Source organism: Manacus vitellinus, unplaced genomic scaffold (assembly GCF_001715985.3).
Source record: "Manacus vitellinus isolate BGI_N305 unplaced genomic scaffold, ASM171598v3 scaffold_6_pilon, whole genome shotgun sequence".
NCBI lineage: Eukaryota > Metazoa > Chordata > Aves > Passeriformes > Pipridae > Manacus > Manacus vitellinus.
In genome coordinates this window covers 29275659-29301012 of record NW_021940750.1, presented here as the reverse complement: position 1 = coordinate 29301012, position 25354 = coordinate 29275659, and the positions used below count along the sequence as shown (strand labels likewise).

Here is a 25354-nt window from a genome sequence, read left to right as displayed (position 1 = left end):
TCAAATTCATTTATCAGAGAAATTTCTACTTAGACCCTAAAAAAGTTATATATTTTGGATTACAATTTGTATATTATGTGTTGACAATGATTTATGGAATATGAATATGTAGCTATAAAATAAAATCACATATGTGTTTACAGGGATATAAATATTAGAACTTTAGGAATACTAAACATGAAATTAGTTTTATTTAGGATAATACAATGAGATTTTAATAGAAGCAGTAAAGAAATATTTACAGAAAAAAATCATGAGACAAAGCAATAATTTTCTATTTACATTTAACAGTAAGTCTTAAAGATAGTTTTGCAAAAAAGAAGTGAGATTGACTTTGCCAGTTTCATTTTCAGATGAATAGATTGAAATATGAATTGGTTTATTAATTTGTCCTGTATTGTTGAGAAAAAATGTGGAAGTGAAAAGTTTGGTTTGACCTGAGTTTTTGTCCTTCTGTAAACATTGACTCTAGTTTCCTACTTTGTTTTGCTTTGGCTATTAAAAGTCTTAGATATTTATAACCATAGAAGTATGTTATTATTCTAAAAGTCATTATTATTTTAAGTAACAAATCAAAGCATGTAGAAGAGATACTGCCATAGATCTCATTACTGAAGCTTCTGGGTGTGTTACAAGTTCCTTGTTTAACAAACACAAGATCCAAATCAGGTAAACCTTTAGTGATAGAATGCATTTTTACTAGGGATCACTTTATACAACATGGAAAACCTTAAGCACTGAGTCAAAACCAACATGACTTTGTTCACATATAGATGAAAACTAATACTTTTCAATAATGGTAATTTTCTGGACCTTTTTCAATCTACAGACTTTAAAATTCTTTCCCAGCTTCAGTAAATACTATTTACTTTCTAATGATGTAAAAGGTACTTAAATCCCGTCCAAAATCTCATATGACTGTGCACTAATGTTCCTTTTTACTAGAATACTTTTATATTTGCAAGATTGGTAAACATACACTTCACCAACTTTTTACTTTATATTATATAAATTATGCTCTCTGCTCTGAGATGAAAACATAATGTTATCAAAAAAATCTGAAGTAGAAAGATGCACCAAAGTATTTAAAATATGTATTGTTTTTAATACACAAGGTGTATAATTGCATTGGATTTGAATGGCTAGGTTTTGGTAGCCAGGGATGTTACAGGGTTGGCTTTTCTGAGAAGCTGGTAGAAGCTTCTCCCATGTACAACAGAGCCAATGCCCACTGGCTCCAGGACAGAGCTGGCACTGGCCAAGGACGTCAAGCAGAGATGGTAATAACACCTCTGTGATAACATATTTAAGAAGAGAAAAATTCATTGCATAGAAGTTAAATGTGGCCAGAGAAGAGAGATGTGAGAACCTGTGAGAGCCCTGCAGATACCCAGGACAGCAAAGAAAAGGGGAGGAAAGTGCTCCAGGTGCCAAAGCAAAGATCCACCTGCAGCCTGTGATGAAGACCATGGTGAGACAGACTGTCACCCTGCAGACCATGGAGATCCACGGGGTGGGGGGCAGAGACCCATGTGCAGCCCATGCAGGAGGCCCACAGGGAGTAGGCGGATGCCCAAAAGAAGGTTGTGACTGCATGGGAAACCCATCCTGGAGCAGGCTCCTGGCAGGACCTGTGGACCCACGGAGAAAGGAACCCATGCTAGAGCAGGTTTGCTGGCAGGACTTGAGACCCCATGGGAAACCCATGATGGAGCAGCCTGTTCTTGAAGGACTGCACCTCTTGGAAGGGGTCTATGCTGGAGCAGTTCATGAAGAACTGTAGCCCAGGGGGAGGCCCCACGATGGAGAGGTTCATGGAGGAACTGTTGCCTGTGGGAGGGACACCACACTAGAGCAGGGGTAGGACTCCTCTCCCCAGGGAGGGAGCAGCAGCAGAAACAACATGTGGTGAACTGACCACAACCCCCATTCGCATCTCCCTGTGCTGCTTGGGAGAGGAGGCAGAGAATTGGGAATAAAGTTAAATATGGGAGAGAAGGGAGGGTGGGAGGAAGGTATTTTTAAGATTTGTTTTACTTCTCATCATCCTACTCTGATTTGGATTGGTAATGAAATTAAATAATTTCCCCAAGTTGAGTCTGTTTTGCCCATGACAGTAATGAGTGAGTACTCTCTCCCTGTCCTTATCTCGATTTGTGGAATCTTTCATTATATTTTCTCTCACCCTGTCCAGTTGAGGAGGAGAGTGACAGAGCAGCTTTGGTGAGCACCTGGCATTCAGCCAGAGTCAAACCACCACATTAATGTATAATGTAAAACATTGTATTTTATTTTTAAATAAGGTACATACAAATGGAAAGGACATTATTTTTGCTTTTAATAGGAAGTAAAATTCTAGAGCACAAATTTATTTCCTGATTTTCCATTTGCATAGGGTTGCAGTAGTTGTCTTTATTATAGTAACTATAATTTTGTATTTCCTACCTTGATTCAGCTCCATGTTTTCTTTTATTCCATCTAATAACTCCAGTGCTGCTTCTATGTTTTCACCTTGCTCCTCTGCCTCATCTTCTCCCTCCTCTACTCCAGTGTCCTGTTCTTTAGCCACAATTTTCTCCTGATGACAAGCACAGAAATACGAATAGGCTCAGAAATTCCACAGCTGACTTATTTTATATGCAGATGCAAAAAAATAAACAAAAATTAAACAATTCCTTTCATGTCTCTCTTGGACAGTGAGATACTGAGCAACCCTCAGCCTCTAAAAAGAGTTCAGTGCAACCTCCAGAAGTGATCAGTATGTAAAAAGATATTTCCATTCTAAAATAATGGGGTTATAACTAATTTGAAATGATATCAAACATTTTAAAGTCACAGAAATTAAAATAATAGGAATATTAGAAAACAGCAACGCACCAGATGTGCAATTTTTTCGGAAATCACATCATCTATCTTAATGTAATGTAGCCTATAATGTTTGCAGAGCTCCTGAGCAATGGTAGATTTGCCAACAGCAGGAGGACCATGAATGTAAATTTTGAGAGGCTGGAAAAAAAAAAAGATGAAGATATGACATCACTCAAACAATACAGATGTTTTTATGTAAAAGAGATGGTCTTTCTAATATAACTAATAGGATTTATAATTAAAACTGCAAATAGATTTTGGTTCTATCAATCTATTTATTTCTCACTGAATATCTCCTATATCACCCACAGGCTCTGAGTAACACAGTTACTTAAATGTAGAACTTTACTGTTGGAGAAAGCACGCTTCTATTCAGTAGACTAACAGATCAACGTGGCTAATTAGTGTTTGAATAATCCAAAGAGATGAAAAACAATCCCACAGATATGCAGTGAATTTTGGAATGAGGTGGCAGATCTTATATTATAAACATGCAATGGTTCTATTTCCCAACTGTGGTAGATTTGCTGTCATCACAATGATTATTTTCACCTCAAAAATTTCAGATCCATCACACTCTGAAGATATTAATGATTTCTCATTTCAGCCAACCAGCCTGAGGATGAGTAAATCTAATTAAGATTCCAGTATACACTTATTAAACATGTTATGCAACAAACTCAAAATCACACATAATTAACAGCCTCTCTTATTTTAGTAAATCTGACAGCACAAACTCTGAAAATTTAAGAGTAGCAACAGAGACAGCCTAGACAGCCTTCCCTCTCTTTGTTACTTGGTAGGTCTATATTTTGTACTGATTTATTTTAATTGGATGTGTATGTACTCAGATTCAGTGGTTTAACCCAAACACAGATCTGATAATCTTTTCAGAGCTATGCAGGGACTTTAATGAACAACCTTGAACAATAGTAGCTGTATTTTGTTTCACATGCCCTGAACTCTTATTTGAAGTCTGAACAAGATTTAGATATGCTGAACAGCTTTATCATACCAATCAATATTCAAATGTATACAAGCATTTTTCTGCACTTTTCAATAAGCCTCCCTGTACAGTTGAATGCAGAAAGTTCTAAATATCAAGCTAACAGGAAACAGCAAAGTTGTCCAGTAAATTATGCAACAGAGCAGGGTAAAATGAAGGCTACATTGCAACTGAATATCCTGACTCGCTAAATATAAAGAAGGACACAAAATACTCAGCTAACTATTGACTATCATAAAAAAGCTTAAATAAAAGATACACTTATTTTATTCTTGAAGCAAAATATACTGAGAGCACCACTGCATAAATAAATTACCTTCAGAATAGGAGCTTCTCCATCATTAAGCTAATTTGCATTAACAGAATTTCAGTTTTAGGCATAAAGGAAATAAAACTTAATCATTGCTGTTTTAATTAATATTGCCTCATTTAACTTCTACAATTTCATTTGTGGATTTTATGTTCACTTAGTTTGCACCTATGTCAGTTTTCTATGTATTTTTCCTTAAATAAATTAAAGCCTGTGTTTATATAAACATTTCTATTGGGGAAAAAGAAAGAAAGGTGCACTTTAAAATAGTATACAACAAAGTATTACCTGTAATCCTCGACTTTGCTTGTATTCCTTGACAACTTGTTCAATGTTCTCTATCAGTCCTGCCTCAGCAACCCAGTTAATGTTGAAAGCATCTTTCAGAACATTAGATTCCATTTGCAGGTTCACAAGCAACATATCTAAATGCAGTTGCTGAGGAATAGAGCTACACTTATTTACAGACTTAAGCTATGCATGTTAAAAGAACAGTTAGCTGAAGCTAGAAACCAGAATGAACAGGGACAATAGAAAGAATTAAATCATAGGGAAAGAAGATTTACATATAAAGCAAAACAGATATTTTAAGCTTTTTAAAAGTATTATTTTTCAATGTATAGTTGTATTTGAGTGTTCTCATGAACTATTAGAACATGAAACACTAAGTAATTATTCTGTACAATGTAAAGGTTTCATGTAATTGCAAGGAATCACTTCTTTCACAGATTTATCAAATGCCATCTTAAAACTACTTGGATTGTAATTCGTTCATTTCTCCTATGAAGTAGGAGATGAACACAACATAATTTATGTATGCTGTGTTCATCACCTTTAACAGCACTTGATTATTAACTTATTTTTTTGCTATTTTTATCATTTGGTGTAGGTTTTGTCAGAGTGCTCCAGTATGCTAAGGGGAGCAGCAATATCAGTGCTTCAGTGTTTTGTTGTTTTTTTTTTTTTTAAATCAGACTGTAACTCCTTAAAGTAGTCTGTTCTATGATGGTTAAATTTTTCTTTGTTTATTTTCTAAATTTAAATGATACATTTTTGGGCATATTTTGTAGTTAAATTTTTCTGGTGAAATAAAAAAAGAAATTGTATATTTAATGATGTTTTACTTTAAGCTTACATATTTTCCTGAAGTAATAAAAGAAAGAAAAGTACTGACTGTTAAATCTTTGCTCAGGAATGCATCTTCTTTAGGAATCTTCTGAATGTTTCCTGGTCCAACATTTTTACTGATACACTATCAAAAAAAATAAACAAACAAACAAAACAAAAAACATTTAACAAATAAGATTCTTAGAAAAAAATTCAACAGGATTTGTGTGAATAAAATGTGTGCTTTAAATTTTATGTTTCACTGTACCTGAAAAATCAGGGTACTGATTTGAAATAGATCTAAGAGCAGTATATTAATTTTAATGTTAGTATTAAATAGCTTTTGTTTGCTATATAACACTTCCTCTTTAGTACCTGCAATAAAAAAATAAAACAAAGAAAGAAACAACCCAAAACCACAGAAAAGTTTTATGAAGTCCTTAAGTCAATGTACACTTCCTAGTGCTTAAGATCTACTTCAAGATCTATATTATTTGCCAGCACTTTTCACTTCAAGTTCCTGAAGTGTTTATTTCTGTTAACAGCCAGGAAGGGTTTTCAAATCAATGCCACTGACAACTCTCCATATATAATTTGCATTTCATCATTAAACAGAAATTGTTGGTTACTCCTACAGTCCTTTAAAATAGATTTAAACTCCGTTAGATTCCATAAAATAATAAACATTGATATAGACCATCAGATCAAATATACATGTATTCCAACATTCTGTCTCCGATGAAAATAAGCACAGGAAAAACATATGTGATACTCCTTTCAAATACTCTTCTAATCTTCAACTATTTTCAGCTATAATTCTCAAGGTGTCTCTCTCCCATGTGCCTTTCCAGTCTTGCCCGGGGCTGGTACAGACAATTCCCCTGCCAAGATAACTTTGCAGCACTCTCTCCACTGGCAACTTTCCATCCACAAAAGCTGTCCACTTACTCCTGCCCTCTGTTTCCCATTTCTAAACAACCACACACCCATGAAAGGACACAAGCCACTCCCTTTGGTGTCTAGCTGCTTCTCAACAGCTATTGGTGAAACACCTCTTTGAAAGCCTTTGGGAAAATCAAGTAGACTGCATCATCTTGTTCACCCTTACCCACACTGACTACTAGTAGTATAGAAATCCAGGAGATTTCCAAGGTATTTGAGAGCACGTTTTTGAAAGTATTTCTCATGAAAGCATTTTACAAAAGTCACACTGGCTCTTCCCAAATAGAATCGTATGTATCTGGGTGTCCTCTAATGCATTTAATTTGTTATAATTTCTTACAATGTATCTGGTTGTTAGCTGACATTATTAGGTATATTGGCTTGTAATTCCCCAAATATTTCAGGAACCTCTCTTTTTACATTGACACTACATTTATCATCCTCCAGTCTTCAGCTGCCAGGACAGTGCTAAACAGCAGGTTGCATGTGTAAATTTGCAGTTCAGAGGTATTTCATCTTGGAGCTATTTGAGTCATCTTCAGTGAATACCATAGGACTCTGGTGACTTCTTTGTGTTCATTTTGCCAGTGCAAACTGGCACATCCACAAAACGAGGGGTAAAGACTTTACTGTAAAGACTTTGAGTACCTGATTACAGTACTGTGAATCCCATAAAAAATCACCAGAACTTTCTTACGCAAAGTTTCTCCTTAAATTAATGATAATACCTCAAAAATCAATTCCACAAAATTAGGCCCAAGTAATGTATTCTATTTAAAGGGCAGAAGTCTTGTAGGATTTCAAAATAATCTTCTATGTAATTTACTACATAATATAATTCAGGAAGACCTTGGAAATTCTACTTCAGTAAGATGTATAGTTTTTAAAACCTTAGAGATATCATAAGGAAAAAAAAAGATTCAAAATCTCGTACCTTTCTCAAATCTCTTACCTTTATTAGTTCTTCAAGTGTGTGCTTGGATGTATCCACTGCAAGTATATACTGAACTTCTGGTCTGTGGTCTGCTACATTTTGCAACACTCTGAAAAACAGCAAGTACGGCCAGGGCCGGCACTTACAGAAGCATACTTGGCTTTTGCTGTTAAACAAATTTCAGGAACACTGCCAGGAGGCTATAAATTCTTGCAGAACATTTCAGAGCATGACATTGTCATATATATTTTACTTAATAAATCACAGTTGGATATTTTATTTAGAAAGAAGTTGAAAGGATAAAAAGCAACATCTGTAGAAGATATTATCTTAGCCTGCTATAGAGTCCACAATCCATTTCCAGTTCTGTGCCAGTTAACTGATATCACACTCTAGGTCGAGTAAGGCTCATCATTTCTTAAAAGCACAGCACCTGTGCAACAGTCATGTAAGGTTTCCAAAAGGCACATTTAGTATTAAGGAAGCTCTGTTTGACCCAGCAAAAAGGGCCAACGAGTGACCTCAAACCAACCCACCCAGTTTAAAGGCCTCAGTACTCTCTTGTGGATTTGGATTTGTGATCTAGCTGGTATCAGTTGTTGCCCCGGGGAACTTTTTCCACTTACGCTGCTAAATCAAGAATATGAATGGTTGGAATAAAATTCTTTCCATCCCCAAAAACAGGTATTTCAGGAGTCTCACTAAGCCAACACATCTGAAAATACAGAGAGTGAAGTGAGGAGAAAAAGGTTACTTTTAATCAGAGCTAAAAAAGGAGCATTTCTTTACTAGGGAAATCTATTAATTCAGGATTTAAAGTTCAGTTTATTGAGTGAGTAATGGAACTGCAGGAAAAAAAACCCCGATTTTTGAGAAATACTGATTGCAAGAAGTCTTTTTTTTTTAAAGAATATTCTTTCATCTTGAAAAATATTATTTTGTATCCCCCAAAAGACAAATACCTGGGGGGAAAAAAGAGACTGTAGTGTTGAGAAGAAAGACATTTTTCTGGATTCCACTGATATGACAGACATGTTCTCACTGTAGAGTACATGTGGAGATACTGTCAAAAAAGATAGAAAAATCTAAAAAAAAATATAGAGCCAAAGAGGTGAAAACCACTTTCACTGTAGCTAGAATATTTCAAATAATCAGTTCTGCTCATGAAAGTATTAAGCTTATGATACCAAAGCTGCTAAAGACACGTTCAATTCCAGTTCAGTTTGCCTCTAGAAATTAAATGATTCTTCAAGTGTAGTTGGATGTCTACCTTAAAAAGATAGTGGAAGACTCCTTCCTCAGCTCCGTATTGATGTCCTGAGGCAGCAACACAAGTTGAAAATTTATTTGGGTTCTGTGAAGTAAAATCAGCCAGAAAGTTTTTATTAAAATCTGGTACTGCAGTTGGGATACAGGCTTACACTGAAACTTGACTACTTGTGTACTAAATATACAAGGTGTATAAACTATGTCACTCAGAATTTGTAACTAGATCAATTGTTGCATATCCTGCAGTTTCTTATTTCAAAAAAAAACCCCATTGCTCAATTAGAATTGATCTGTTTACATTTGAATAGAAATTCTAAAACAATTTAAGAGTTAAAAGAATTAGAAGTTATGTAAATCAGACAAATGAACAGGATAACTCATGTTTCAATTTTCTATTTTCAAGAAGAAATAACTCTGAAATTCACTGAAGCTATTTTTTCAATTGCATTATATTTGCATTTATCTGCCTAAAGGAGTGGGAAAGGCTGGGTTAACGATTTTACATCTTTACTTTCATTTTGATACACGATTAAAAAAAATAGATCTGTGAACTATTTAAATGTTTTCCTAACCACACATCATGATAAACCCACATATTTTTTTCTAACCATTATTGTGTAGCACCATAAATTTGCCTATGTGCTTGGACATACATGTTACTGCTTGGATCAATGGTGGGGAGGGTTTTACAGAGGAAAAAAAAAGATTTTTAAATCATCTGAAGAAGAAAAACTTTCAAGGAAGTCTTTTAAATTAAGACCACTATCTTTGAAATTTTTAAGATAAAACAATATTATTAAATAATTCTCATGTTGTAAAGATCCTAGACATTATATATTTCCATGTAAAAGAACCTGCCTTTACCAGCAGTGGGAATAAACACAAAGATTTGAGATTTAGATTTTTTTGGTGAAAAATGAACCTTTTGTTATTTTTGAAATATTTAAGAAACATAAAAATAAGGGAAGTCTTAGTCAATCTTTAATAAGCAAAACATCATATAAAGTGATGACAAGTTGTAACATCAGTGTATTTTATCTGTCTATGTGTTTTTATCTAATCTACTTACAATGTAAAACTTTGTAATAAAAACTACCTCAACTCAGTTGAATTCAACAGCTTGTTATTAATCACAAGAAACACTAAAATTAGAAGACGTAACAGGTACCATGAGAGCTTCCACACTGTGAGGCCTTAAAGACCACAGTTGCCTGTCTCAAATACTGTTAAGGCCACAGAAGGACTTTGCCATGAGATAATCACAGAAGGGAAGGACAGGATGCCACTGACTCCCAGCCTGGTCGAGGTCAGATCTGGTTAATGCATCTGGACAAAAATTCCCACTGTGGCAAACTGTGTAAAGAAGAAACTGCTCATACATGTATCAAACAAAGATCACCCCAAGTTATGGGACAGATGGCATCAGTGACCACCAATGACCATCAAAGCCCCCCCAAATATGCCTCTGTGGATACCTGGAACTTGGGCTGTAAATGAAGCCACTACAGCGGGAACTTGAGATAAGATAGAAGTGGTACTATTGTCTGGGTGTTATCTCAGACCTAGGGGGAGGTTAGCAAAGCCTGGGGAGAAGAATGTGTCACTGATAATGGACACAAAGGACACAGAATTTAATGGCCACAAGGAAAGCCAACTCAGCAACTGTGCTGATATCTGCTCCAACTGGGTAAAAGGTAATTCCATCAGGGGGAGATCACAACCAACTCATGGCCACCTAAAAAAGAAACCCACCAGAGAAAGACTGAGCATGGGACTAATTAGAATTGGAAGTGAGGGAATTTAACCAATAGAATAAGAGAACAGTGTAGCCAACGAGCATTAATTTCTTTGTTTGCTAAAATATGAAAAGTTTTGAACAGCCTTGGGACCCCTATCACTGAGAAGCCCAAAGTGAGGAAGGACCAACAGGACACCATTGGATCCATGGGTGATGAGTATCTTCTCCTTGATCTCTCTGTCCCTCTCCTCTCTTTTTCTTTCTGTCTCTCTACCTCACATCCACTGTTAAGTAAAACCATGTTATTGACTCTAGCATATGTTCTCTTTTGAACTCCAATTCAAGGAGAGGCATCTCTTAATAATCAGATCTTAACACACACCAAGTTTGCTTGCATAGTACCTTGATAGATACTGTTTGTACCCTAAGAGCAGCAGCTCCCAGAGTTGCTCTGCAAACATGCCCCAGAAGACAAGTAGTAATGTTCATCTCCTAGCAGAAAAAACCTGCTTCTTGTGAAAGCAAAGGAGGTGCTATTTCTCATTTCCCCTAAAGAGAAAGGAACACAGGATTTTCTTTTATGTACCTCGTGCTAACTTCTGCCACTTGTGGAGATGAAACAATTTGGCACCAAGGGCTATACTTCACTGACATATAAACCTCTAAAATAGGTTGAAGTCCTCTAACAATACTTACTTATTGCCATAAGTCACACATATGAGAAAGTACTACTTGAAGTTAGTTGGATATACTTAATTTAAAAAATGAGGCAATTCTTAGGCAAGCTGCAGTTCCACTCAGCATGTTTAGTCCCAGGTAGTGTCACGTTTCCGTGTAATATTCATCAAAGCCACTAGATGTCACATTCTAGCTGGAATCATCCATTCCAGGCTGTACTTGCTTTATGTGAAGTGGGAAACAGGTCTAAATTAATGGATTCGGGAATCATGAGAACAGAGCTGGGAGATGAAGAGCTTTTCTGTTTGTGGTAGACAGATATTTCTCCAAGGATTCTGAATTTGGCAGGAACCCAGAGTCAGCAACTTCTGAGAGAAGTAACACAGCCTGCAAGCCTTGCCACAAAGGTAAAAGGTAAAAAATTGCTAGAGGTAAGCAAAGACTTCTAGCTCACAACTCTTACTGAATTTTGAACAAAAAATAGATGGGAGATACACTAACGCAGATGGGTGAAATCTTCCTTTGAGCGACAACAGCCATTAAATTGCACTCTGAACAGACACCAAGGTTAAAAACTCTTCTATTCTTGGTGCCAAAGTCTTCTCTACCTGACTGACAAGACTGATGAATCTTGATGTTGAATCCCCCTCCTTGTGGGCAGTGGTTACACTGTAATTTCTTTCACTGATGGTACATTCTCCAGATGCCACTGAGTTTAGAAATGAGTAAGAACAGTAATCCAGAAGTCTTCAGCCATTACAAGAAGATAATGTTGATCTCCTGGGAAGAACAGATGCTTTGGAGCCTTCCTGTTCCAAAGTGCTGACACCCAGGGGCACCGATACCCATTGATGCTGACCCTGGAGTTCTGGAGGAGAAGGGCTCCTTTTGAAAGGCCTACAGCAGGTATGTATTGAAAATATTCAAGGTGCTTTTATAATGTACAGCTACACATTGTTCCACTGTCTTCTTAACAGATGTTCAGCCTGACAAACATTTAGAAGCAAATATTAATTATATTAATGCTTTTGTTATGCAGTGACTCAGTGCTTTGGACTAGTCAGGAAGGTAGAGTCAATAGTTCATCTGGGTGTTAGTTGTAGCAGAAGTTATTCCAAGGTTTGATGGACATTTACCATCTTCATGTTTCTAACATCATAAGTGTGAAAGTTATTTCATGGTCTTATAACTCCATGTTAGTACAGTCAAAGAAAAATCAATTCACCACCACATGATTTTTCAAGCTGCAAACCAAATTTTACTGGTATTCTATACTATTAGACCCATGTTAACCAAGAATATAATGTCTAGTGCTATTTTCTCAGCAGGGTATAAGATGGTAAGTGTATACTCAAATCAGAGCAAAGTTTTTTCCCCCTCTATTATTAGCCTGACAAATTTCTGCAATAGACACTGGATCATATTGATTATGTGAGACTGCTAACACATGTAAAGAATGACCAAATGACATCTTCATCACACAATGTATTTCAGTCCTCCTACCCTCCACAGTACTCCATCACTAATGATAACAACATCCATTTTCCTGAATTGTGAAGTATAATGTGAGCCACTGTTGGCATTTATTTAGTAATAGTTCTGAAATACAAAGTTCTCTAAATACAAAAAGCATGGTCTGCTCTCTAGTAAGATTAATAATCTAATCAGATCAAAACAAACAAAACTGAAAGAAGGGATTTTAAAACACATACGAAGTGATAACATATATTTTAGTTATTCTGCGTCAGCTCTATGGATATGATTTTAAAGTGAATTATAGGGTGGACTAAAAGTCAATAAGCCCTCTGCTCCAAGAGCACAAACTATCCAGGAACGTGCTAGGTGTGGCCAGAACATCTTTTGAGTATTTAAATGAGACATAATACTAACATAGCTTGTTAATATTTAAAGATGCTGCTTTTCTTTAAAGCTGTACTGATATCCCTTTCCTCCACAGTCTTTAATCCTCAAGTCTTTCCCCACACAGGCCCCAGCTTTGATTCTCTCTGATACAACCAAAGAAACAGTATCTTTTGTAGATGAGATAAGCTTCATTTACTCACTAAGGAAAAAAAGACAGAATTTGGGATTTATATTATGCAGACACTTAGGTTTCAAAAGGCATTCTAGTATTTTCTATACTACTATATTTTATTAATTATTGATATAATCAATTTTTATAAAGAGAATAACATATTCTTAAAATTTATTCAAATTATCGTAAGAAAAAGCTATAAGTAAGAAGACAAAATGATTTATTTTTATAAATACATTCTTTACATACAGTTTTTCCAAGTTTCACAATGAGTTTTTCAGCATTTATGTGATCCATAAAGTTCGGATGAGCTTTTCTTTTGCGATAATCTTCTTCAGTAAAAGGAGCCTCAGGATTTTCCTATGAAGAAAAAACTGTGACTGTTATACATGTCTTAAAACAGAACAATTTTTAAAGGCCTAGATAGTTAAAGTAAGTTCTTTAAAAGTATTTTTAAAATCTGTTCTAGCTTGGTTTTCATTTGAAATTCTTAAAGTTTCTGAATCTGATGCCTGAGGTTCAACATTTTGAAAACATCATTAATTCAATTTCAATTTTCACATATTTCACAGAATATTCTGAGTTGAAAGAGATCTACAAGGTTCATCAAGTCCAATTCTTGAGTGACCGATATGGGGATTGAACCCACAACCTTGGTGTTTTCACAGTAGAAGATTTTTAACTTTTTTATATTTTAAAAACCATTAATTTTTATTACATATAGCATTACATGAGGTTGGAAAATTCTATTTCTCTAACACTGAATTTGAGAATTGCAATAGCATACCCCAAAGTGCCTAGCATGATTCCTGACAATACTTAATATATATAGATATAAAGATGTGTCTATTTATCTGTCTATACACTGCTTAAAATATGTATTTTATTAAATATATAGCAAATATGAGATTTTTTTTAATGACTGAAGGACAGTGCATACTGTGGTTAGCATAGGTCTTGCCTCTTGACCAAGCAGCCCCTTATGTCCTTCTGTATCATTGTAGCCCAATGCCTAAACTTCTCTGTCAGTAGAATACATTTAACAATTTTGGCAGTAGGTAATGATTCAGGGTGAAAGAATCCTAAAAACACCCCTCACTTGCCAACATTAACTTTATTAGCTATCATTGAAGTACATACCTGAAATAGACTGTTTAATTGATTTTGACAAATATTTTCCATTAAATGGCAATATTTGGTTAAAAAAAGTTTAATGTTTTCATATTACTTACAGGGTCAGAGGGTTTCGTATTTGCCCAGGTCATTATTGTTGAGATGAGGATGAATAACTTTGGTCTTGCAAAATTCTCTATTTCCTTATGTAAGGCTGTTAAATGAAAGCAAGGACTTAATTTATTTTAAACTGCATTAAACTGTATTTTTGCATTTATATAAAGGTCCTGTATAGACATTGGTATCTTAATAGTCTATGTGATATGTATTTTTAAGCAAATGTTCTTTACTTAAGTTAATATAAAATAAAGATAATAAATCAGGAATGACAAGAAATAGAGGAATAATGGTAATAAAGAATCAAAATATTGGGAACATAATCTTCACAAAGCTACATATTATGGGGAAAAAATCCAGACAATCTATACTAGGAAATGATTCATCTTTATTGACTGCTGAGATACTGAAAGGAAATAAAAGTGTATATTTTTCACGATAGAAAAAAAAAAAGAGCTACTGAATCAAGCAAAGTTTCCTTATTTTAATATCAAACAAAAGAATTGTTTGTTATGTAAATGATTCTCTTGTCCAAATACACTACATATAGCTATCATATAAAGAATAATATTGCACTGTCACCATAAAAGGATTCCAAGTGCTTATTAGAATCTGGATGTAACAACTGGGAGAAAGTTTCCAAAAGACCGATAGCAGTACTTCTTTATTGGACTTTTAAGACAAAATATACTCGAAATCATTATATAAAATATTCAAACATTCTTTTAATATCACAGGAGCAAATTTTCTACCCACCTCCCAATGCAAATAGATGAGACGATGGTTGACAGTTATTTAGGGAAATAACTGCCTACACAGATGTGTCATTTAAAGAGTTGGACCATACCAGGACAGCTTCTCTCCTTTCTAAACATGAGAGGGTGTTCCACGGTTCCTTGCTATTTAATCAAACACTTCACACAGCATTTCTCCATCAAGGAACCCAGTTTTGTATTACAGTGAACTTCAAATCCCTCATGATTTCCTTACGTTTCTGGCAAATTTTGATGGCTGTACAGCAATCAAATTTCTATTCAGTTGATAGCTATACTAACCAGAAGCAGCCCACGTTGCTTCCTCAATTTGATCTGCATCCTCAGTGATATTATATAAAATAACCTCACATGCAAGCAAGTGATTTAAGAGTTCATCTCCAGGAGAGACCTGAGGGAAAAATAGTTACATTCTGTCATAACAAAAAAAAAAAAGTCCTTTTCAAGTTTAAGTTTCTGGTAGAATGTTGTTTTCTAACACTACAATGTTGGAATAATTCATAAGACAGTTATCAAATGTTATCTGTCAGATACAAGGAAACTGATGAAATGTAAATTAAATGGTGAGACTTCTAATTTAGAGTACACATCAACATAGTTCAAAAATATAGACATTTAATGGTATTTTAGGATCCATATAAAAAATATCCATTACTTGTACAGGTATTTTAAACGTGTATCAGTTGGCAGAATGAAGAAAACATAAAAAAATGTTCATTTCCTTGCAAAATAGCATCCTGTAATTTTTGTTAAGTGAAGATTGTCTGTATTACTTGAGCAATCCCAGCAAACACTTTGGGCAAAAGCAGTGGTTAAAATTAAATACTGCCAGCCATAATTTCCTGATTGAACAGCTCAGCTGTATAGACATTTGAATCAAAACTTTCAAATGTTTGAAGAGATACTTCAATAAGAAGAATAATAATTTATACTAAGCAGTTTGAAACAGAGACAATTCTAATCAAGCAATAAGCAACCATGTTCTCAGAAGTAAGCCTCCTTTAGCTAACTAAACTCTGACCTACACCTCTTCATATTAAGATGTATGTTTTCAGCACAATTAGCTGCTAGTGAAAGCCATAATTTCAGTGAACAGTTAAGGGGGACACTTTGATTCCAGCACCACTACCTTTAAAATGGTGATAAAAGACACAGAGAAGATGAGAAATACACTTGGAGGGAAAAAGAAAGCAGATCTATGAATCATCAAGAGGGATAATATCCTGCCCATAACTTTTTAAAAAAACCTATTTTGAGTCTGAGTTCCTTCCTTTTACTGTTTGCTGTATCAGACCTAGAAGAGAGAAAAATGGAGAGTGTGCAGGAAGCAGAAGGAATAATAGACATATACAGCTTCCAGCAGGAACAAAGGACCATTTCATTGGTGTGGGTCATTTTACATGACTTGCAATATGTCTAATGCTGTCTAATGGCAATCTGAAATAAAACTCCTACTTACTGCATATGTTTCCTGTGCAAAACGTGGTTTTGTACTCCCTGGTTTAGAAAGAGTACCCACTATTTCATAGACTTCCTCTGGGTTACTAGGAACCTCAACAGCTTCCTCCTCTTCTTCATCTTCCTCCTCTTCCTCCTCTTCCTTTGCAAGCGTCGCCCCAACAACACAGCTGGACAAATACTGCAAGTATACAAGACACACGATTTGTATGCAAATATCTATCGAGCCCTACACAGCTTCTCGTGATCTCGAGAAGACACCAGCACGGTCTGTCTAGCCCTGATCCTGCTGTTGGTAAAGCGGTTCAGGACATAGCTTCGCTTTGAGCAGGAAAACGCTAGGGACTGCTCAGCCTCGGCTGCAATGTTTTGTCTTCACTTGTGTCCTACGCCTCAATGCCGAAGGTGCTGGCGAGTCCCTGGATGCCTCTGCTCCGCACCCGGCTCCTCCCAGGCAGGGGCTCCCTCAGAGGGTTGTCAGTCCTCTCTAGTTATCTCCCCCAACAGTGACCAGCTGCTGCCTGAGCTCTCCCGACCGGCTCTGCTCACACCTCCTACTCTTAACGACTATTTTTAATCCTCGTTATCTTAACCCCTTCTTGCCCCGGTCCCTCTCCTCAGCAGCTATTTTGGGTGACCCAGACGCCCGCCCGATCGAGCTCCTCGGGCCGCCGCGGCTGCTGCGCGACCTACCGAGGACGGACGGGCGGGGGGCAGTGGACTCCCTCAGGCACCGAGAAAGCGGCCGGGAGCAGCGCGGGCCGGCCCGCGGTCACCTCAGCGCCGCGCGCGCAGTAGGGAGTCGAGTGGTTGAGGAAGAACGGCGGCTGAGCCGGGCCCCGCCGCCATCGCCGGGGGCCCCGGGGCGCCCGTTGCCGCGCGACCGGCGGCGGCTGCGCAGTGACACCGACTGAGGGGCCCGGGCAGTGCAGACACGGGCTGAGGGCAGCTCCCGCCACAGGGGCAGCAGCGCCCAAGGACAGGAACAAAAAAGCCTTTTCACTCATCTTCAGTAACCCAGACACGGTGGAATGACACGGCTGTCCCACTTCTGGGTTAGCACTGCAACGCATTTTAAGAAACCACACAAGTTTCTTCTGTTAACACCTACAAAATGCCCGTTTTGAAAGTATTATATTTATAAAAAACACACAAAATGACAAAGCAGTCTAAAGACGCCAACCCTCCCCAGAAAAAACCTCCAAAACAAAACTTAGCAATGCAACATTTAGTTTGGCGTTTTTCCACTTGGATTTCTAACTCCCTTTCCAAATCCCTCTTTACAATCACCTACCTTGTTTTTTCAGGACAAAGTTTGCAGCCAATGTTTTCCAAATATTTGACAACTATTTGATATTTAAGATTTTTCTAAGGGCATGATGACTTCAGCTGTTCACTCCTCCCTTTCCAGTAGCTCCACCCCCCACAAGAAAACTACAACACACTGGTGCATTTGTTTAATTCTTTAGTCATTGAAATTGAACAAGTAAATTAGTTGCAAGGAAAAATATTCAAATATAAATTTGCTAAAGTACATTCTCCTCACAGAGGACTAACCACGTGCCACAGACCTGTGTGCAAAAAAGAGCCTATGAACAATTTTTGGAGCAGGAAAGCATACCCTAGGGCAGAGGATGAGTATCAGAAGTTTCAACACAAAAAGATAATAATCACGAAATTAAGCTCTTGAAAACAGAAGCAAAAATTGCAGTTGTCTTTTCAGTCACAGTTGTACATCGCTAACCCAAAGCCATTACAAAAGGTCTACTAGGATTCTCTGATCCATGACTAACCCATAGCAGTTAGAAGTCAATATAGCTCTACTGAAGTCACTGGAATCTGTGAGAACTGATATACCCCTAAATGTGGCTCCAAAAAAGCTACTGCATTTACTTGTCATAAAAGCATAGAAGAATAACGGCAGGATTGTTTAAATAAAGATACACAAATATGGAATAATAGAAGAATACAAAAAGTATGAACGTCACAGAACATCATTTCAACTGCACAGGCATTTCTACCCAATTGTAATTTTTAAAAAGTCTACGATTCAGTACGTATTTGAAAAGTTATAGCAGAACAATAGATTTATAAAGAGAAGTGTACCGGTTTTTAAGTAGAAAATACAAGTTATATCTTCCAGTTTGTATTAGTCTTAGCAAACTTCATACAGCCTTTGGTTTCAAACCAATGCAATGCAATCATCATTACAGTGCTTACTTAGTATTCATTAGGAGAGGACGCTGTACAATTGAGGGAGAAAATGTGAGAATTGGGAGTACCAAAGTACCGTATTATAGAAAGTAAAGGCTGAAGCAAAAATATTCTTGGGTATATCCTGTACATCATGTAAACACACATTCAAAATAGTAAACAGGCTAAAATGCCTTCCAAGCCTCCCAAACAGATGCAATATAGCATACATGTACATATATATAGCATATATAACATCATCTTTAGGAAATGTGTAGCCCATTAATTCTGTGCTTAATCATTTGTGATTCAGAAAATACATTCATATATTAGTAGTATATCTCGTGTATTATTTGGAGCTTGCTGGTTGCCATAGACAAGGGCAGATCAATTCATGCTGAGCCTTGCTTTTAACTCAGATACTGCCACCACATAAGCAACGCCCAACTGTTAAAGAACTATCTTTCTTGTTACCAAAGCTGAGAATTTTCGGATTTATGTACAGCAAATCAAGCTGAAACTCTTTGCAGAACAGTAGTTTTCCCAACCATTTTTTTCATTAATCAGGTACAGCAAGTAGTAAGCTTCTATTTTAAAAAGCAGATATGAAAATTTTCAGTAAGCACACACACAAAAAATTACTACTTGTATATATAACATTCAGTCTCTATTTTTTTTTTAGTTTTGAACAGTAACACCTTGAAAAGACCAAAGTTTCTGAATGTTGTAAGATGCAACTTACTTGCTCACTTACAACTAAAAGTAAAATTGAGAATTTTTTGTGTTATTTATCAAAGTAGCTTTTAATAGTATTGTGACATAAGCAAATCCACGGTAGCAAAATGTTATATAGTATATTTGCTATAACATATAGATGTTATATAATAATATACTAGTATGAATTAGACCTTAATGCAAGAAATGAAGCTTAAGATGTCTGTAAGGAAGACCTAAGTGCTTCATACCAAGAATTCTTTCTGGCACTAAATCTTCCTCATATGTGGGTAAATCATGACTGACTTTCTTTCTTCAAAGCTTCTAGTCTTTGTAGTAATGCATTTCCAAACACCTCTCGATACGCAGGGCTGAGAGAGTCCAATAAGGAGTAGACAGTTTCATGGTATGGAGTTTGCAGTCTGTCATCAGTCTGATCAAAATCATAAGCTACTACCTGCAACAAAGAAATGGGTAGTTAAATTTCTGTGGTTATGACCACCTTGCAACTAGTATCACAACATTTAACTTTGCCAGTCAGGGTAGTACAGTAATGCAAGAACAAGAGATACCGGATTTAAATCGCAGTCTGTACTTTCTACCATGGAGCTTAATAGTAATACAGCATCTAAGGCAATTTCAAATAACTTTTGTCCAAAATTCAGAATATTAGCAAAATATATCATTATGGTTTTTGAAAAGAAGTCTCGTGTCCACATGTTTGCACAAAAAATACAAATGGTGCAAAAAGGAATTGTATAGATGCTGCATTATTGACTGCTTTGGGTACCCAAGAAAACCAAAGATTGACACAACTATAATAAATTTCTGCTTCAATCTTCATCATTTAGTGTCTCAAATAAATGCTTGGTCATTCATTAATACCCCTTCTTGCTTTGTTGGAAGTAACTAGTTAAAGTACTCTCTTCTACGAGAAAACACGTAGAACAGGCTTCATAGAAGTATAAGAGAAATATGTATGCTTTTTTGGTGTCAGTGAAGTATTTTTCTAGGCACCTTTTGAACATGTTCATTGTTCAAAACAAAGCTTAAGAAATTATAAATAAATTAGTTTACCCTGAGTCCTGCTTCAGTGAGCTCCAAGCAGTACCTGTTCCTTTCTCTGGTTTCCACATTGATATATGCCACATCCTCTGCACAGGGAAGGGTTTTTGAGACAAACATGTTGCTGACTGCGAACAAAACATCATTCACAACAGCTTCAGCTTCAAGTCTCATATCTTTCACTTCTGTTCCTTCAAAGTCTGTATAATCAGAATCCTCTTCAAATCCTGTATTATTGGGCAACTCCATAGGATTGCAATCAGTCTCCATTCTGCATACGGAAACATTTATTTGAGATTTATTACACCATTACACTCAACATATATTTAGGCCATAAAACATGAGATACATTTTAAGCAGACATATGAAATCTCAATGACAGCCTAGAGAATTAAAAACCAAGACATTGAGGACAAGGGCTGAAGAAGGTTACAGGAGCATATAGAAGTGATATCAGTTTCTCTGAAGTTAGTTTTTCTTCGGCAAGTTAACCCGCATTCTGTTGTATAAGAGTGTTATGATTCAGCAGTCATTAATTCTGCCCTTTGCTAATCCAGAATGCAGGAGGAAGACAAGTCATGGCTCAAAAAACTGAAATCAATAGCAGTAGAAAATAAAAACCTACTGCTAGTGAATTTAAGGAAGACTTTAAAAAGTCTGTGACCTAAATGGATTATCGGTGACTAAAAAGACATTAACAGGAGCTTTTTGTTTACAGTCACTAAAGACTAATGCTCTTGGTCATCTTTTATGCACAGCTGTCGATACATTTCAGAGACATGAGCTTCTGCTCCTTGTGGGCAAGTGGTACCAAGAAGGGTCAGACCCAGCGGTTACCGCAGGGGCCTCTCGGGTACCAGTGTGGCCGTGAGGCCTCAGCGGACACCCGTAGGGAACCTGCCTGAAGCAGCAGGGAAAGAGCCCCTTGGGACGCTGTCCTGAGAGCTCTGATGAGCCCTGCAGCCAGGAGGGAATGGGGGCTGCCAATCGCCGATCCGCAACACGTCAGGCAGTCACTCCACGAGATCCATCACTTCCTGCCAAACCCCACCTCGGACCTACAAACAAATTCCCAAGAGGCTGAAAGCAACAGGGGAGCTGGACCCCGAGCCGCGCAGCCTCCCGCGCCCACGGACCGCGCCCCGAGCGCACTCACCAGCGCCGGCGGGCGGCGAGGCCCCGCCGCCGACCCGCAGGCTCTGGACGCACCCGCTCCGCTCCGCTCCGCCCCCCCGCGTAGCGCAGCGCCCGCTCCGCCGCTCCCCGGGCCGCTCCCCGCACAGGCGGCCCCGGCGCCACTGCCGGCGCGACTCCCCCGGCCCCGCCACCCCCTCCGCGGCTGCTTCGCCCCCGCCTCCCCGCTCCCGACGCCACTTCCCGCACGTCACGGAGCCGCTGGCGCGCGGGGGAGCCGGGCGGCAGGACAAACAGCCCCGATCGGCCCGGCCGCCCTCGCCGGCGGCGCAAGAGCTGACACGGAGGGCGCTGCCCGTCCGGCCGCCGGACCGCGGCCCCTTCCCCGCTCCGCGCAGCGCGGCTGCAGCGGCCTCTCCGCGCCCGCGGCCGCCGAAAAGATGGCGGCGGTGTCCGAGTGAGGATGGAGCGCCTGTCAGCGTCTCTTCGCCCTGAGGGCGGGCAGTGCCGCCCGCCGGGCCGTGAGGGCGCGGGGCGCCGCCTGGAAGCGGAACCCCCGCGGTAGCCCGCGCCGAGGGGCGAGGCCGGCCCGGCGGCTCCCGCTCGCCTCCCTCGCACCTCTGCTCTCCGCCCGGCCCCAGCCCCGTCCCGCCGCCCGGCCCTGCGGCCCCCGGCGCGCCGCCGCCATGCCGTGGCCTTTCTCGGAGTCCATCAAGAAGAGAGCCTGCAGGTACCTGCTGCAGAGGTACCTGGGCCACTTCTTGCAGGAGAAGCTCAGCTTGGAACAGCTCAGCCTGGATCTCTACCAGGGCACCGGCTCCTTGACGCAGGTCCCTCTGGATAAGTGGGTAAGAGATGCCGGCACTTCACCCCCTCGGCTTCTGCTGCATCTGAGGGACCAGCTGATTCCCTGCCCCCGGCTGCCACCCACTTTATTTTCAATACCCAGCCTCCTTTATGTAAAAAGTTACAGCCGTAATTAGCATTTCATCCAGGGAACTCTTCGCTGATGTGCTAGCATCTAGAAGAAAAATCTGTGCATTTATTACAGATATATTTTTCTAGCCATGCTTTGATTGCGTAATTTTTAATATGAGAAAGGAAACAAAAACTAAAAGAAGGCAATAGTTGCTGGTATTTCAGGGAGAAGGAGTTAGTGTAGCCAAAACTACTAGAATTCAGTGATGTACTTACTGAAGAGCATTTTTGCTGGCTACTAGAGATGGTAAAAACATGAAGTAATCCCTGTGGCATCTATACTTTTTCTTCATCTTGGAGACATCGTGGTTCTTAATTATCGTGTTATGCTGAGCTTAGTCCATGTAGATCTCTAAAAATTGTCCCCTAGTCTTGCAATACTGAAAGTACTTGTTGACAAATGGAAAGCTGGTTTTAGCTGGAGTTTAGCAGGTGGGCTGTCCCACTTTGAACCAGCTGAGGCTTTTATTTTTCAATCCTGGCACATATGTTTTTGTATAAGTATGTGCCTATGCACACGTATGCACACTTCTAGTGTACTGTAGACACAGACCTTTGGATTACTGTGTTTGTAATAATTCGTAAAGTTTCTTGGTTTGATTACCAATGTTACTGAATTCTACCTGTCAGTCAAGTGTCTGTCGTGAGGAGTCTTAAGCACTGCAGTGAGTCAGTCGTTGACTTCCAGGGTAGCACTGATCATGAGCTAGGTACTTTGGCTTACTAAGTTTTTCCAGAATGCATTTTTACTAGACTACATACTGGTATTAGGCCGTGCTGGGTACATTTTAAAATACTTGTGAATTTATGATGTTTTCAAGTAATGCTTTTCTAATTGTTTGTGTGAAAATATGTTGGAAAGTGGAAGGAGACAGACGTTTGCAGAAATGCTCAATGGTACCAGTGTTTGTTGTTTGCTTGTTTGTTCATTTATTTTTTAGCTGTGTCTGCAGCTTGTTTTCTGTGTCAGGCTTACAGTGAGGCTGGTCGCTTTAATTGAATTGTTATGCCCTCTAGTGGGTGTAGAGCACTCTTTGCGAGTCAAAGTGATATTATTTAAAATGTAAATACTTTGTAACAGCAGCAGTTACGGGCCGGTAGTAAATATGCAGTTCTTTACGTATACACAGTGATTAAATGAATATACAGTAATGCTTAGGTGATTTTCCCCGTTTGTGGATCAGCATTTTTCTGTTCCACTTGTAAACAATGACATGTTTGAGGTTCCCTGCACGTGACTTTCTCGTGTATGACAGATTGCAAAAACAGATGTCGCGGAAGTACTACACCTCTTTTTTCCCCCTAGTCATTGTAACCTTGTGCTCAGTGAATCACCTCGATGACTGCATTTTTACATGGTATCCATTTTTGTGGATACTTCTGTTCATCTTAGCATTGTAGATACTTTAGCCAACATTGTATGTGTTTATAGATTGTAGAGGTATGTAGGAATACCTGGGGCTATTAATGTAATGCCTTTGCCTTTTGGGACCTGGACTGTTTAGAAAAATCAAAATGTAATGCATAATGTTTGTGGTTGAATTTTAATATACATCAAATAGCACTTTTGCTGTATATCACTAGTGCTGCTGTGATTTCTAGCTGGAGACTTTTGGTCAGTTATGTGGAAACGAGTCCTGTCATGAAGGCTGTGCTTCAGTTTTAAAATTTCACTTGAAATGCTCTAATTGCTGCTTTCTAGGAACAACTGGTCTGTTTATGAAGCAATTTAGCTCAAGAATGCTTCATTTTTTTTGCTTATAGATAGTAAATTTCTGTTTGAAAATAATAAACAATGTATTAAAATACCCTTATTTTTATCACCATGTACATTGGTAGTAAAAGCACATCTCAGTCAGACTTATTCAAAATATAGTAGCTAGCTTAATTCCTGCGATAGCAAAGTACTTTATAAAGGTTCAAGTAATTTAAATGAACCTGTGATATTTTAAAATATAGTTTTCATTTGAAATTTTGTTTTTGCCTGTCTCAGGCTGTTACCACACGTATAATTCTTATGTTTAAGTTCAATTATATTTGAACTTTTATACTTGAGTTCAAAATAAAGCTTTTATGTCACTGAATCTTAACTGATTGTTTGATTCCTAAATAATTTTGCGATAGGACTGTTCAGATTCTGTTTCTTTAAAGTTGATGTCTTTTCCTGCTGTCCTGAGTGGACTTTGGAACAGAAACTAGAAAAGCTGAACATGCAAGGCAAACAAGATTCCAAAAGCAAAGTTATTAAGCATAAGCAAAGCAACAAGTTAACATGATGGGAAACTTGCACCTGGAGACATAAGAGTGAAAAATGTAATTTTCTGAAAACTTATTTTGTTTATTTTTAAGTTATTCTATATAATTGGAACATTTTAAATATGATTAAAATGGAAAACAACTTTTAAAAACAACTTTTATTTTTTCCCAAAATTTTGATGTTGAATTTATGCATTTTCTCAGGTAAAATCAGCAGCCTTGTTCAACACAGGAAGGTCAAACCCACACTTTTTCTTGCCATTTGGAGATTATGTCCTGTTATTACAACCACAGTCTTTAGTAGGGTCTTGTTTATATTGGAAAGTTGCACTCACCAAATTTGATATGTGATTTAGATTGTTTTTTGTTTCATTAAAGCAGCCTCGCTAGTTCTTGTTCCATAACTTCAGTTTTAACTACATTTTTGAGGCAGGGCACAAACAGGGATTCACTTTTTTTTTTAACGTAAATGAGAAGAATATGTTTCGTCTATATGGATGTAATAAAACCTATATAATGCAACAAGGGAGTCTTTTCTGAGAATTGTGGAAGATTTAAAAATCTGAAGTTACTACTTCAGAGCTAGTACAGTACTAAGGGCAACTTGATTGTAGCATTTTGCTATAAAGATATGATTTAGAAATGGCAAGTATGTTACACAACAGG

General features: G+C 38.0%; 3 protein-coding genes across 7 annotated transcripts in view; 1 reads left to right on the top strand and 2 right to left on the bottom strand.

Moving 5' to 3' along the window:
• AK7 (adenylate kinase 7) overlaps positions 1-17421 on the bottom strand; it is a 28662-nt gene extending 11241 nt beyond the window's left edge. Inside the window, exons 1-12 of the mRNA XM_029964142.1 lie at positions 17083-17421; positions 16350-16577; positions 15173-15281; positions 14120-14214; positions 13137-13247; positions 8438-8521; positions 7794-7882; positions 7186-7276; positions 5359-5436; positions 4473-4622; positions 2878-3006; positions 2446-2578 (exon numbers count right to left, since the gene is read on the bottom strand). Coding sequence (XP_029820002.1) covers positions 2446-2578; positions 2878-3006; positions 4473-4622; positions 5359-5436; positions 7186-7276; positions 7794-7882; positions 8438-8521; positions 13137-13247; positions 14120-14214; positions 15173-15281; positions 16350-16577; positions 17083-17421 — 1636 coding nt within the window. The remainder of the gene's footprint in view (positions 1-2445; positions 2579-2877; positions 3007-4472; positions 4623-5358; positions 5437-7185; positions 7277-7793; positions 7883-8437; positions 8522-13136; positions 13248-14119; positions 14215-15172; positions 15282-16349; positions 16578-17082) is intronic.
• A 364-nt stretch (positions 17422-17785) lies between these two features.
• On the bottom strand, positions 17786-22312 carry GSKIP (GSK3B interacting protein). 3 transcript variants are annotated; one of them, XM_018082482.3, is made up of 3 exons: positions 22189-22312; positions 20333-20591; positions 17786-19712 (listed from the first exon to the last, which is right to left on the bottom strand). In XM_018082482.3, the coding sequence occupies exons 2-3, from the start codon at positions 20588-20590 to the stop codon at positions 19551-19553; spliced, it is 420 nt and encodes a 139-aa protein (XP_017937971.1). In that variant the 5' UTR covers position 20591; positions 22189-22312; the 3' UTR covers positions 17786-19550. The 3 variants fall into 3 exon arrangements, with proteins under 3 accessions (XP_017937971.1, XP_017937969.1, XP_017937970.1); XM_018082480.3 differs by lacking the exon at positions 22189-22312 and adding an exon at positions 21477-21542; XM_018082481.3 differs by lacking the exon at positions 22189-22312 and adding an exon at positions 21222-21424.
• Positions 22131-25354, top strand: part of ATG2B (autophagy related 2B) — a 46682-nt gene continuing 43458 nt past the window's right edge. For 2 of the 3 annotated variants that reach the window (XM_018082477.3, XM_018082479.2), the window contains exon 1: positions 22141-22302. In XM_018082477.3, coding sequence (XP_017937966.1) covers positions 22141-22302 — 162 coding nt within the window. Of the gene's footprint in view, positions 22303-25354 lie in introns of all 3 variants that reach the window. The other variant, XM_029964340.1, reaches the window with a different exon arrangement.

Bases quoted from the DNA above. Each gene is read 5' to 3' on its own strand.
- GSKIP (XM_018082482.3), bottom strand. From the start codon at position 20,590: ATGGAGACTGATTGCAATCCTATGGAGTTGCCCAATAATACAGGATTT. The intron at 19,713-20,332 runs GTAAACTAATTT...TCTTTGTTGCAG, and splicing joins TCACTGAAGCAGGACTCAGG to GTAGTAGCTTATGATTTTGA.